The 15,065-nt window shown below is 37.9% G+C and overlaps 3 protein-coding genes and 1 non-coding gene across 4 annotated transcripts in view; 3 read left to right on the top strand and 1 right to left on the bottom strand.

Annotated features, from left to right (window-relative positions):
• Positions 1 to 2,387, top strand: part of LOC112190909 (putative disease resistance protein At3g14460) — an 88,192-nt gene extending 85,805 nt beyond the window's left edge. The window contains exon 17 of the mRNA XM_040510987.1: positions 212 to 2,387. The gene's annotated coding sequence lies outside the window, so the exon portion shown is untranslated. The remainder of the gene's footprint in view (positions 1 to 211) is intronic.
• The window catches only part of LOC112199846 (brix domain-containing protein ZK795.3), an 80,168-nt gene extending 76,518 nt beyond the window's left edge, over positions 1 to 3,650 (top strand). Inside the window, exons 9-10 of the mRNA XM_040518786.1 lie at positions 2,691 to 2,775; positions 3,458 to 3,650. Of these exons, the coding sequence (XP_040374720.1) occupies positions 2,691 to 2,775; positions 3,458 to 3,559 (187 nt within the window). The 3' untranslated portion in view covers positions 3,560 to 3,650. The remainder of the gene's footprint in view (positions 1 to 2,690; positions 2,776 to 3,457) is intronic.
• Positions 3,651 to 4,840: 1,190 nt separating this feature from the next.
• On the bottom strand, positions 4,841 to 12,583 carry LOC112190874. Its single transcript, XM_024330383.2, is given in 2 exon segments — positions 4,841 to 8,422; positions 8,425 to 12,583. Coding segments are annotated over 2 exon segments (4,896 nt in total). The 5' UTR covers positions 12,560 to 12,583; the 3' UTR covers positions 4,841 to 7,661.
• LOC112183176 lies at positions 12,405 to 12,512 on the top strand. Its single transcript, XR_002929767.1, has one exon. It is a non-coding gene; the product is annotated as a small nucleolar RNA R71 (small nucleolar RNA).
• Positions 12,584 to 15,065: the final 2,482 nt, after the last annotated feature.

The following is a 15,065-nucleotide window of genomic DNA, read 5'->3' as shown; positions in this document are numbered from 1 at the left end:
GCCGAAAAACAATCCAGCTAACAGCAAATTTATTGGGGACTTAAGCAGCAGAATTTAGGAAAAAGTACACCACTTTATTAATTGTTTATATTTAAGCTTGCTCTTCCTTTTCTTTGTTTTTTCCTTGCACTTTCTTGCTGCTTTTGTGACTGTCATTCTGCATTGGATCTATTATAATCTGGGCATTTTGATAATAATTTTCTACTTATAGGTTTCAAGACATGACATCAAGGACAAGAAAGCCATGGGAACGGTGCCACAGGCTTATCCACATTTGATTATTAACAATTTCACGACTAAGGTATCATATCTCATCTAAAGATTTCTACTCTAAGTCCTAATTTTTCTCTCTCATTCACTTTACTGTACCTAGTATATTGGCAATATAATTGTTCATAGATGAGAGTCCTTGTCTAAATGAATAACTGTTACAGTTTTTATCTCTTAATTATTGACAAAGAAAATCAAGTTTTTTTTTTTGAGAAATAGATAATTTTATTACTTATCCATAGCCAGAAAGCACGTACATCATAGGTTGTCTCATACCAACAGAATTCGAATGGCACAAGCCGCCAAACATATGACAGGTGACTCTCATTGTAAACAAATGCGCACAATTATAAAAGTGCCTAGCCAAAAGAAACAAACTCCAAACTACCTAAGTTCTTGCCATGACCACCCTAGTCGCCTAGAGACCTCAATTGGTGTACAACTAGGGGAGCCAACCTACATAGCCCTAGACTTTACCGCAATTGCTAGACACAAAGAAGGGAAAGTCTAGAGTTTTCCCTTGCCCTTAGCCGAAGGGCCAGTTTCTGGAACGGGCTTAGCAGAAGGATAGGTGAGTCGTAAAGGATTTATCCCAGCCTTCTTTTGAGACCTAGGGCCTTTATTCTTACTTCCAAGGGGTCGACCCAGCTTCTTCTTAAGTTTAACAAGAGTAACGTCATCCTCTACTTCAACTAGGCCAAGGGCATCAGCCTGTAGTGTAAGAAACTTGCCACCAAGAATAGTCTTGAACTTCTTCGGCGAGGGTACATGTATCTCCTCCCGGACTCTCTTCTTGTAGGTCAAAGTTGGCTTAACCACAGCTTGCGGAGGGGAGCCAATCAAGTCCTCAGAACTAGGATCAGAAGAATGGCCGGAAGTCCCCCCGACAGTTTGGTCCTGCAACACAGAGTCACAGAGCATGCCTTCCAACTCTGCCGTGTTGGGCACGGTAGCCGCCTTAGGAGCAGGACCAGAAAGTGATCGCTCCTGTCGCCGAATGACCGGCTTCTTCTTCTTCAGTATAGTAGGGGAAGGCAAAGGTAAATCAATGTTACTCTGGGCCGAAAAGGAGAAGCCTTCACCGGAGATAGGGGGACCTCCACCAAATCGCAAAACCCTAGGGGTAGAAACCACGGCATTGGGTTCCTCACACTTTTCACCAGAGTGTGTAATCAATCCACACTGTGAGCAACGACCCTTAAGATGTTCGAACTGGAATTTCAGTGTAGGTTCAACACCTGTGGCCAAGAAAACCCGACGCTCCAAGAGAACAGGTTTAGAGATATCATGAGAAAAAAGGATTCGGACGATACCTTTGCGAAATTCCTTCTTGTCATAGTCCAGATAGCCTCCTAGCAGATTTCCGACGAGGATGAGGTTGTCTGGCTCCTCATAGAGGGGAGGGATACCCGAAACCCTAACCCAGATTCTGATATGTTTCATAGGCACGTCCCCAATGGACAGAACGCCATCATATTCCTCCAGACAGACCGGAGCATGATCATAACACCACACACCACCCTTCAGAACCTTGTTCCGATCCCGAACAGATCCAAAAGAGAATAAGAAGTGGTTGTCCGCGCGTTCCTGAACCCTAAACTCCTTGTCCACCAGCCACGTCCGGAGAAAGTGAGCCTTGAAGGCGGAGGGATCAACTGGTTTCCGGGTGAGCGGCTTTCCAAGAAGAAAAGAGTGAGAAGACCTGCGAACAGACCCTCCTCCAATTCGTCCCAGATCTGGAGCTTTTCCTCCATCAGCAAGTGCCAGAGAAGCGGCAAAGCTAGCAGTCACTGCGTCTATGGAAGCCATGGAAGGTGGAAGAACGTTGAAAAGCGCTGAGAGGTGACAAAGATGCCGCCTAGGGCACTAGAGGGTGAAGAGAGTCGCTAGAGTCGAGAGGAAGTCTCGCTAGGGTTTTTTTTGACAAAGAAAAATCAAGTTTAACTATTGGAAGCACCATTTATCCTACTTGATTTGATTTAGGTGCTTCGGTCACCTATTTTGATGGTAATATAAATGGATGCTCTCTCTCTCTCCCTCTCACACACACACATATGTACAGTCATATCCCTCCATGTTTGAGTCGTACCTATTAACTTTCCTATCATATAATTACATTTACATTTTCTTGATTGCTGATTGTTGATAGTTGGGTCAGCGAACAGCAAATATTTTAAAGCATCTTTTTCCAGTGCTGAAGGCAGATACCAAACGCATAATTACTTTTTCGAATGAGCAGGACTACATTTCATTCAGGTTTGTTGTCTCATTCACTCTTTAGTATTGATTTAGTAAGCGGTTGTACCTTTGAATCCATCATATAACCTAGATACTGATATTTTCTTATCTACCAATCTGCTCTGTGCCAAGTGTGCACATGCGTTGCTTTGCTTTTTCTTTAACAATTTGAGAACCTACAGGCATCATATTTATGACAAGCCTGGAGGTCCTAAATCCATTGAGCTGAAGGAGATTGGTCCGCGGTTTGAGTTGAAGCTTTTCAAGGTTAGTGCTTTACATTCATCAGTTTACATTTACATGATGTATGTTATTGACATTGTTTGGAAACAACTGTTAAAGATATATGTTATAAACACCCCTGCCCCCTCATAAAACGGTGGCCGCGGCATTTGTTTTTCTCTTTTGTGTAGTTTAATTTACTGTTCTATATATTTTTTCAATTACTTCTATGGTGGAGCGAAGTAACCGATCATGGCAGAAGAAAGAACAACGAGAGGAAGAGGATGAAGATAGAAGCAACCGGAAAAAGATAAATTGGGAACAAGAGGAACCCACAGGGTCAGAAACAGAGACGAGCTCCGAGCAAAACTACCCAAGGCAGTAGACGGAAAGAAAACGGAAAAAAACAAACCGAAAGAGAGAAACAGAAAGCCTCTAGAAGACGGAAAAAGGAAGATTAGGCGCTCCCCCAACTCTCAAACCAGAGAGCCAGATCGGAAAACGATCTAGATCTGGCAAGAGAGGGGGGAGGAGAAGGAAAACTAGTCGGTTGGGTTTTGTAGAGAGAAGGCAGAGTTTCTCACTCAAGACAGTTTCTTTGTTAAATAATGTACTTTTCTTTGTTTATGTGTCACATTTTTTGAGATTTCTTGACATCAATGTTCTCTTGGGAAGTTTCATTATTATAACTTTGTTTACAACTTTACACTCTGGCTTTGTGTTGCAGATAAAGTTAGGAACAGTGGATCAGAATGAAGCCCAGAATGAATGGGTCCTCAAATCGTACATGAACACAGCCAGCAAGAAACAGAATTTTATAGGGAATTGATTCATTTAAGTTTTTAGTTACAATTTTGGTAATCAGTCCTTTGTTATCTCTTTTTTGGTTTGTTGATACAAGCATGTATTCATAACAACCTAGCTATCTGTATGATTGTTTTTTTTTTTTTTATAATAGATTTCATTTTATTTCCATTTGCGGACGAAAGCGGGTGTTAAATAGTCTCCCTGAAACTACATACTAAATTAGAGATTTTTTTTCTTTTTCTAACCAACTGAAGCTCGTTTTGATGGGTATGAAAGAAAAGCCTAGAAAGGGAGTTTTTATTCATACCCTCAAAATTGGTATTTGGACCTCTGTTTTTTTTTTCAAGTAATAGTTAAAACTTTGTCAACTCATGTCAAATTACCAATAAAGACATAAATAAGGAAAAAAAATTCTTCTTATCTCTACGAAAAGTAATAGTCTTCAACTTTGGGAAAACTTTCTCCTCCAATGTAAACCCTAAAATATATATCGCCAAACGTTATTTAACGTTGTAGTAAGATTTTCTGAATTTAACTTTGTCCTCGTAAAGTGATAAACTTCCTTGATCACACAACTTACAATTTACAAGATCTATCATTGCCTGCGCTATAAAAAAAAATATAAATAAATAAAATGAGAGAAAATGGCAAATACAAAGACACCTCAGTTGATGAAGCCCTACTCATTCTGAATGCAATCAAACATGTGAACGAGCGGTGACAAAAAGCAATACTCCAACACGTTTATATGACAAACACAGCAATGGGTAGTTGTCCACAAGATCTTGCTTGCTAATCCCAAGTGCAGGAATCGTGTAGTAGTATAGACTCAGAAGTACGAGTGTCGTTTCCGCCGAGAGCAGTGAGAAAAACACAGAATGATAAATAAACTGAAAAGAAGACAATTTGAATGAGTTTAGTTGAGGAGAAAATTCAATAAGGACATACACTAAGGTTTCGGGGTTCCACCTTAAATCACCTACGCAATCATATTAATACGACTCTCTCCCTTGAAACTTATTCAAGAAAACTGACACTAAGGATGAATTTAATTTAAGGTAGTTCAAATACACAAGGCCCAATCAATTTCTGTAGGAATAGTTCAAGTATAAACTGTACCTATGGCGACAACCTATCAAGAAACAATTCCAACGAAACTGTTTATCAATCTGCAACTCTACTTAGTCTCAAAAGCATGGATATTTTTACTACACAATAGGAAAAACATGGCTGATCCTATGAAATAGATTATCAAATACCCATCAATCAATCAAAAAGTAAATGCATAAATTAAACTTGAACATCCAAAAACTGAATTTGCATTGAAGTTCTTGTTGAATCGAATTAATAAAAACTACATAGGAAATCCAAAGTTTCTCCCCTAGCCTTAGCTAGGAAATTAGTTCTCCATAAGAAAAATGAAAGCAAAAAGATCCATAAGTTTGGAAGAGTACAACGCAGAAGATGAACTGAGGTTGAAGGAAAGGAAGAAGAAAACCAATCTGCCCGAACCTTTCTTTTATGTTGTTCATTGCCCAGCCATTCGTTGACATCTAATGCCTGAAGACGTCTTCTTTTGATTGAACTTCCTGATTTCATGTAGGCCAAAATCCCCCAATTCATGAAGACATTCAATTGTAATTGAACTCTTCTTTCTACTGACTTCAAGGAGCTTGTAAAAACTGGGCTCTTCTTAATTGCTAGGTACCCCTTCAATCCCCTTAATTAGAAGGCAATTGAATCTGAATGTCAGAAAAGCTTGAGCTGCGTTTTGCAAAGCAAAGGAGTGTCTTCAAATGAGTAGAGAAGAGGATAGGAAGCTGGTCACGTGAGAGGCTTATCTCTTCTCCAAAAATTAATTATACATATTAGTAATTGACCACACAAGTCAACGTATCCACCTCCAAGTCCAAGTGCAGCAATGGGCCTTTAATTGTCCAATTCCTTCATCCAAGTATCAGACCTAGCAAATCAGAAAAATGATATAATTAGAATAATTTAGGCCAACAAAAGACTCAATAGCCAAGCAATTATGAAGATATGACTGCATTTTTAACCACTTATCACACCCCCCAACTAGCTTATTGCTAGTCTCTAGCAATTGACAGCGACTCAAGACGACTCTCCAACTCAAAGAATACTAAAAACCAAACTATCTAAGCCACTTTCGTAGGGATCACGATTGCATTTAGCATATGCAACAAGCCTTTAACTCCACTAAGAATTCCTTAGCAGACAAGTTATAGTCTCGTGAGGGTTTTCCAGGGATGATACCCACAAACATCAATTCCAAGAGATTACTACTTCCCATCATTAAACTCAGAGATACCAAACAAAAATATGTCAACACCGAATCGAATCATCCAATATTATAATTTCAGAGAACTAAAAGAAGACTGAGCAAGAGCTCCACACGTTGTCCAAGTGCCAGACTCAACTCATAAACACCCAAAATTGCCCAGCCACAATTAGTACCATTCCAGATCTCAATTTCGACACAAACCAAATCATCATAAGCAAGCCTCAACTTCAACTCTCACATAGGATATATCACTCAGAATAAAATCGCTCAGAAGTTGGTTAGGTGTTTCTCTCAATGCATATGTGAGAAGAATTGATGTACATGGATGCAAAGAGTCTCACATATAGTCATGAAAAATAGCTTTTTCTGGTAAAATAAAATAGATCTCATGAAAAGATACCAATCACCATTGAGAATATCGGACTACACCCCATAGTTCCCTCTCTATCTATTCTCCACAATTGTACCACACAACGCCCAAGATCATAGAGGTCTTATATAGGGTTGTAATGGGGCTAGGGACATGGCTAAACAAAGAACGGATAGGATATTCAAAGAATTCCTGAGAAACTATTAGAGGCCTTCAAATTATACACTAGACAATCTTGCTTTCTATGAGTCTGCATCTAAATAATCTGCAACGAACCGTGCTTACTCATCTTCTCTTTCTGTTTCGAATATATATATATTTTATACTAGCAGCTTTTTTTTTCTTTTTTTCTGCTGCACCTCTTTTTTTTTCACTCCCTTCATTCATTTTTTTTAACTCTCCTAACCATTTCTCCAACAATAGTACAGCAATAATCAAAGGAGAACATTTCTGTGAATACAAACCATCTCTAATAATTTCTCAGAAAATATGGGGATGGGTATATATATGAGGCTTAACTCCAATATTGGAGCATGGTAGGGGAGTATGGTTAAGAATGAAAAAGGCTTATTTTAAGGCTCAAAATGGTTATCTAGGGGATGATTGTATAGGACACAGGCATATATGGCAATGGAGGTAATCCTAAGTGCCTTAATCCCTTCCCAGTCATCATGTGGTCAACTTTTACGCTTCGAGAGACATTAAAGGAAGTTCTAGTGCAATAATCCAAGGCAATGAATTCTCGGTGATTGATCAAAATAGAAGAATAATGAGATCATCGAAAATGTATTTAGCACAGAAATAAAATAAGATTTCATATATAACCCTCAACAATAAAAGAATAGCTCAAATCTCACTTTAGGTTATAAGTCTCCACTTATTTTTATGACTTTCCAGTCCATGTAAATTCCAAAACCTTGAACAATACTAACGTGGCTGAAACAACCACAAATGTCATGAAGATTATCTCGCAAAAGGACAACATGCAAAGCTAACGCTCATATCTCAAATTAACCACCAAAATCTCAAGTATTTCTCCATGCCATACAGGAAGTATCACTAATGTCTCATCATCGTATTGGGAAGCAAGCAACCTCAAAGGAATTATGACACAATTTTTTTTTTTTTTTTTTTTGGACACTATGTGAACAGTGACGACGGTGAACAGTACCAAAATTGAAATAAATAGTAATCAAAATAAACCAAGACACAACTGACAAGTTGCTGCTCCCCCAACTTCAAATAAACATTGTCCTCAATGTGATAATCAATAGCAAGAGATAACAGACAAGTTAATAAAAGTAAAGAGTGAGTAGGAAAGAGTGCACCTGAAAGAAGAGATGTTCCCAAGCAAGACTCTGCAACTTGTTAGTGACCGGACAAGAAAAGAAAAATAAACAAAACTGAAAACAATGTTACACTTTACAACAGACGGACTGAGAGTCCAACAAGTCAATCTGCATAAATAGGATTCTCTAGAGAGATGGTTTCATCCTCTAGAACAATATTCTCCAAAAATGGTTTCAAACGCTGCCCATTGACTTTAAACACATTACCATTCTTTGGGTCCTCAATTTCAATAGCACCAAATGGAAAAACTCGTTTAACCACGAATGGACCTGTCCATCTAGAGCGAAGCTTACCAGGAAACAAATGCAATCTAGAATTATACAAAAGAACTTTTTGACTAGGTTCAAAGGTTTTTCTCAAAATTTTCTTATCATGGAAAACTTTCATTCGTTCCTTGTAAATCCTAGAATTTTCATATGCTTCATTCCGAATTTCTTCCAATTCATTCAACTGAAGTTTCCTAAGAGAACTGGCATCATTTAGACCAAAATTAAATGTCTTGATCGCCCAATAGGCTCTGTGTTCCAATTCTACAGGTAAGTGACAAGCTTTTCCATAGATTAATCTATAGGGGGACATACCAATTGGGGTTTTATAAGCTGTACGGTAAGCCCAAAGTGCATCAATTAGTCGTAAAGACCAATCCTTGCGGTTTGGGTTCACTGTTTTTTCCAAAATCTGTTTTATTTCCCTATTGGCAAGTTCAACCTGGCCACTTGTTTGTGGGTGATAAGGGGTGGCCACTTTATGAGTAACTCCATATTTCTTCATCAAGGCCTCGAGAGGCTTATTGCAAAAATGCTTACCCCCATCACTAATAATAGCCCTAGGTGTTCCATGTCGAGAGAAAATATTTTCTTTCAAAATTTCAAAACAGTTTTATGGTCATTTTTCCTACAAGGAACAGCCTCAATCCATTTAGATACATAATCAATGCCTACCAAGATATACAGATATCCAAAAGATGAGGGAAACGGACCCATAAAATCAATGCCCCAACAATCAAATATTTCAATGACTAAAATGGGATTCAAAGGCATCATATTTCTACGAGTTATGGCTCCTAACTTTTGACAACGCTCACATGTTCGACAATATGCATTGGTGTCCTTAAACAGAGTTGGCCAATAAAATCCACATTGCAAAATTTTAGCAGCTGTTTTTTTAACAGAAAAGTGGCCACCACATGCTTCATTATGGCAAAAGGAAATCACATCATGCATTTCATTCTCAGGTACACATCTCCTATAAATTTGGTCTGCACAATATTTAAATAAATAAGGGTCATCCCAAAAGAAACTGCGTACCTCCACCAGGAACTTTTTCCTATCTTGTGCATTCCAATCTGGAGGGATTTTACCTGTGACAAGATAATTAACAATGTTAGCAAACCAAGGTAATTCCGAAACAACAAAAAGTTGCTCATCAGGAAAAGAATCATTAATAGGCTGCAAGTCAGGATTTTCATCAAAAACCAATCTGGATAAATGGTCTGCCACCACATTCTCTACTCCCTTTTTGTCTTTGATAGTGATATCAAACTCTTGGAGTAGGAGGATCCACCTAATAAGTCGAGCCTTAGCATCCTTCTTGGTGAGAAGGTATTTTAGAGCTGCGTGGTCAGTAAAAACAACAATAGGCGATCCAACAAGGTAAGCACGAAATTTATCTAATGCAAATACTACTGCAAGGAGCTCTTTTTCAGTTGTCGAGTAATTCATTTGAGCACTATTCAAAGTTCTACTTGCATAGTAAATGACATATGGTTTCTTATCTTTTCTTTGCCCCAAAACAGCCCCTATTGCAAAGTCACTAGCATCACACATAATTTCAAAAGGCAAATTCCAATCAGGTGATTGCATAATAGGAGCAGAAGTGAGCAATGCAATTAATCTTTCAAAAGCAACCTGACAAGCATCAGTCCAAACAAATGGAGTGTCTTTAGACAAGAGATTACACAAAGGTCTAGATATGGCACTGAAATCCTTTATAAATCTCCTATAAAAACCAGCATGTCCTAAAAAGGATCTAACATCTTTTATGCTCTTTGGAACAGGTAATTTAGCAATCAGTTCAATCTTAGACTTGTCTACTTCAATTCCTTTAGAAGAAACAATGTGACCAAGAACAATTCCGGAAGGGACCATGAAATTACACTTTTCCCAGTTCAGAACAAGATTTTTCTCTTCACATCTTATCAACACTCGTTCTAGATTAGACAAACATTCATCAAATGAATCACCAAAAACAGATATGTCATCCATGAAAACTTCAAGAAATTGCTCTACCATATCGCTGAAAATACTAATCATGCATCTTTGAAATGTGGCAGGGGCATTACACAAACCAAATGGCATTCTACGAAAAGCAAACGTACCAAATGGACATGTAAAAGTAGTTTTTTCTTGATCTTCAATGGCAATTTCAATTTGATAATAACCTGAGTAACCATCTAGAAAACAATAAAACTCATGGCCTGCAACCCTTTCTAAAATTTGATCAATGAAAGGTAAGGGAAAATGATCTTTCCTAGTTGCGGAATTAAGTTTCCTATAGTCTATGCACATGCGCCAACTAGAAACAACCCTAGTAGGAACCAATTCATTTTTATCATTCTTGATCACTGTTATTCCAGATTTCTTAGGTACAACCTGTGTAGGACTAACCCATTTACTGTCAGAAATTGGATAAATAATACCCGCATCCCACAATTTCAAGACCTCAGTTTTAACAACTTCTTTCATGTTTGGGTTTAGTCTACGTTGTGGCTCCCTAGATGGTTTAGCATCCTCTTCTAAAAAAATCTTATGTGTGCAAACAAGAGGGCTAATTCCCTTAATATCAGCAATAGACCAACCCATAGCAGCTTTATGGGCCTTCAAGACATTTAACAACATACCTTCTTGTTCAATAGTAAGTAAAGAGGATATTACCACAGGAAAAGTGTCGTTTGGACCCAAGAATGCATGTTTTAAGCCTGTTGGCAAAGGTTTCAGCTCCAGTTTTGGCACCTGTACACTTGATGGTTTGCTCTCAACTCGCGGTGGAAGCTTCTCAAATTTAGGTGTCCATCCATTCACTCCTTGGACCTGAAAAGAATCAAAATATGAACTTATTTCAGCAATTTCAGCAGCATTAGAATCATGTGAGTTCATGAGGAAATTTTCTAACACATCTACAACGCTGCTCTTCACAAATTGTTCATGCATTAGAGTTCCAATAAAATCAACAAATTCACATTCCTCATCTCCATATGGCTGCCTAAACACATTAAAAATATTAACTTCCATTGTCATATTCCCAAAACTCAATTTCATCACTCCACTCCTGCAACTAATGTTAGCATCACATGTAGCTAAGAATGGACGTCCTAAAATAACAGGAATCTGATTCTCAGAGTGTAAAACAGGTTCCGTATCCAAAACAAAGAAATCAACAGGATAATAAAATTTGTCCACTTGGACCAACACATCCTCAATCATTCCCCTTGGAATTTTTACAGAACGATCAGCCAGCTGCAATTTAAGCTTTGTAGGCTTAAGCTCACCAAGACCTAGCTGCAGGTACACTGAATAAGGAAGTAAGTTTACACTAGCACCCAAATCAAGTAAAGCACGATCAATAAAATGTTCTCCAATGACACAAGAAAGAGTAGGACTACCGGGATCTTTGTATTTTGGAGGAATTTTACTTTGAAGTACTGAACTAACATGAGCAGCTAAAAATGCAGTTTTCTTCACATTATGCTTCCTTTTCACAGTGCACAAGTCTTTCAAAAATTTTGCATAGGAAGGCACTTGCTTAATTGCATCTAACAAGGGAATGTTTATTTTTACTTGCCTAAAAAGATCAAAAATTTCAGAATTTTGATTCACTTTCTTTAGAGGAAGTAAAGCTTTGGGAAACGGTGCAGGCATAGAATGATTTTCAACAATTTCATTCTCTTTAGACTCATCAAATTCATTTTTACTCTTGGGTTCCTCTACCTCTTTCATAGGCGCAGCATTTTCAATTGTTCTTCCATTCCTAAGAGTAATAGAATCAGCATGCTCAACTATTTCAACTAAATTGACACGTTTGGGATTTGGCTCAGTATTAGAAGGAAACATCCCTTTTTCATTAAAAGCAAGAGAATTGGTTAATTTAGAAATCTGATTCTTAATTTCCTTATTCTCTTCAACTAACTGACCAAACATAGAATCATATTTAGTGAACATTGCATCATACCTTTGACTTTGTTTTTGCTGCTCTTGCATGAATGTCTGAAGAGTGTCTCCCAGAGATGGCTTAGAATTAAATGTATTAGGTGCTGAAAATTGAGGGTTAGGGACACTTACCTGGGGGTGAGACTCATTCCTCCAACGAAAGTTGGGATGATTCTTTGTAGCTGGGTTGTAAGTCTCCGAATAAGGCGAATATTGTCGCTGAAAATTTCCTAATGCAGCGACTTGTGGCTCATTCATCACCTGCAAAGAAGGACAATTTTGACCAAAATGACCAATCTCATAACAATAATCACAAACTTGATTACAATTAACCGTTTGAGGCGCGTGAGATTTATTCAAACCAGCAAGTAAGGTCTCATACTTCATCTTCCAGTGGTCTTCTTCTTTTAATTGAAAAATTCCCTTACTCACAGAAGGTGTGGAGGGCTTAGAGCGATCTGTGCTCTCAAAAATAGAAGAGTCACTCCATTGGTGAGCCTTCTTAGCAATCTCATCTAAAAATTCTATGGCTTCATCAGGATCTTTTTTCAGGAAATTTCCATTGCACATAGACTCAATAAACTGACGGTCACGAGGGAGAAGTCCCTCATAAAAGCAACTGGCCAACCGCCAAGTTTCAAAACCATGATGTGGGCATAAGCTCAAGAGTTCCTTAAATCTTTTCCAAGTTTGATACAATGACTCATTTTCATTTTGAGCAAAATTAGCGATCTTTCTCTTTAAAGCCATTGTCTTATGATTAGGAAAATACTCATTGAAAAATGCTTCAGTCATTTCAGCCCAAGAACCTATAGATCTAGCCCCAAAGAATACAGCCAAGCTTTTGCCTTGTCCCGCAAAGAAAATGGAAAGAATTTTAGTTTGACAAAATCAATGGCTGCAACTTGATCATAAAATGCAGTAACTGCTTCCTCGAATGCCCTAACATGCACATATGGATTTTCATTTTCCAAACCATGAAATGCAGGAAGGAGTTGAACAATGCCAGGTCTAAAATCAATGTTGGGCATGTTAGGTGGTAACATGATGCAAGAAGGCTGAGCATTACGTGCAGGATGCAAGTAAGTCTGCAAAGTCCTAGGTGGAGGAGGTGGGGGAAGAAGATTATTGTTGAGCACATTATTCAAAACATTGTTTTGGTCATTGTTTACATTATTATTGTCGTCGTCTACCATGTTTACAGATGATGCAGACGAACTCGAAGACTCAAACAAATTGCCAAACAAAGTTTCACACTCAGGCTTTTTAGAAAATCTACCTAACTGATCTCTATAACGCATAAGAATGAAAACAAACTAAACTAACTAACACTAACAAAATTAAAAAGAAAATGGAACGAATGTACCAAATGTCGAAATATTCTGTGTGCTTCGTCAAACGCTCCCCGGCGACCGGCGCCAAAAATTGCTTGCTAATCCCAAGTGCAGGAATCGTGTAGTAGTATAGACTCAGAAGTACGAGTGTCGTTTCCGCCGAGAGCAGTGAGAAAAACACAGAATGATAAATAAACTGAAAAGAAGACAATTTGAATGAGTTTAGTTGAGGAGAAAATTCAATAAGGACATACACTAAGGTTTCGGGGTTCCACCTTAAATCACCTACGCAATCATATTAATACGACTCTCTCCCTTGAAACTTATTCAAGAAAACTGACACTAAGGATGAATTTAATTTAAGGTAGTTCAAATACACAAGGCCCAATCAATTTCTGTAGGAATAGTTCAAGTATAAACTGTACCTATGGCGACAACCTATCAAGAAACAATTCCAACGAAACTGTTTATCAATCTGCAACTCTACTTAGTCTCAAAAGCATGGATATTTTTACTACACAATAGGAAAAACATGGCTGATCCTATGAAATAGATTATCAAATACCCATCAATCAATCAAAAGTAAATGCATAAATTAAACTTGAACATCCAAAAACTGAATTTGCATTGAAGTTCTTGTTGAATCGAATTAATAAAAACTACATAGGAAATCCAAAGTTTCTCCCCTAGCCTTAGCTAGGAAATTAGTTCTCCATAAGAAAAATGAAAGCAAAAAGATCCATAAGTTTGGAAGAGTACAACGCAGAAGATGAACTGAGGTTGAAGGAAAGGAAGAAGAAAACCAATCTGCCCGAACCTTTCTTTTATGTTGTTCATTGCCCAGCCATTCGTTGACATCTAATGCCTGAAGACGTCTTCTTTTGATTGAACTTCCTGATTTCATGTAGGCCAAAATCCCCCAATTCATGAAGACATTCAATTGTAATTGAACTCTTCTTTCTACTGACTTCAAGGAGCTTGTAAAAACTGGGCTCTTCTTAATTGCTAGGTACCCCTTCAATCCCCTTAATTAGAAGGCAATTGAATCTGAATGTCAGAAAAGCTTGAGCTGCGTTTTGCAAAGCAAAGGAGTGTCTTCAAATGAGTAGAGAAGAGGATAGGAAGCTGGTCACGTGAGAGGCTTATCTCTTCTCCAAAAATTAATTATACATATTAGTAATTGACCACACAAGTCAACGTATCCACCTCCAAGTCCAAGTGCAGCAATGGGCCTTTAATTGTCCAATTCCTTCATCCAAGTATCAGACCTAGCAAATCAGAAAAATGATATAATTAGAATAATTTAGGCCAACAAAAGACTCAATAGCCAAGCAATTATGAAGATATGACTGCATTTTTAACCACTTATCAAGATCTTCCTGCACATCATCAGTGCAAAGCAATTTTATGTGGAAATATTTTATAGATATGATGAAAAATTTGACCCTCTAATATAAATCTATGGAGAATGCACTAGACTCATGGTTGATTATTGTAATTTCCTCCACTATCTCATACATATCTAAAACAAAAGGACCATGTTCATTTCAAGTTGCTATGGAAAGAAGTAGGAGAGAATCAGTTTAGGGACAATGACACCTAAATGCAATGAAAATAATACTTGAAAAACATATTTATATGAGATGATGAGCAAACATGGTATTGCTGCCTATGCTAACCAAGAGTTGACAATTCATTGAAAAAGTTCTAGCACCTCTGTTACTCGTATATGGAGGATGAACTTCCAAAAAAAATTGCTGCAATTTCGAATCTTCAAAAACTGAAGGAGGTCCAACTACTAATTTTTGAAAGTATGAATAGAATCTGAGAGAGGGGGGGGGGGGGGGGGGTTTCTTGATTGTATTAGACGATGGGCATTATAGGAAAATTAAAGAGGTGTAGATAGCAAATTGGTTATTTGTAAAAGTAAGTTGGAGGTTTATTAAGTGGGGAGGTCCAAATGCCAA

Source organism: Rosa chinensis, chromosome 1, assembly GCF_002994745.2.
Source record: "Rosa chinensis cultivar Old Blush chromosome 1, RchiOBHm-V2, whole genome shotgun sequence".
NCBI classification, from domain to species: domain Eukaryota; kingdom Viridiplantae; phylum Streptophyta; class Magnoliopsida; order Rosales; family Rosaceae; genus Rosa; species Rosa chinensis.
Note: the sequence above shows the minus strand (reverse complement) of the source record. Positions and strands in the feature narration are given on the sequence as shown.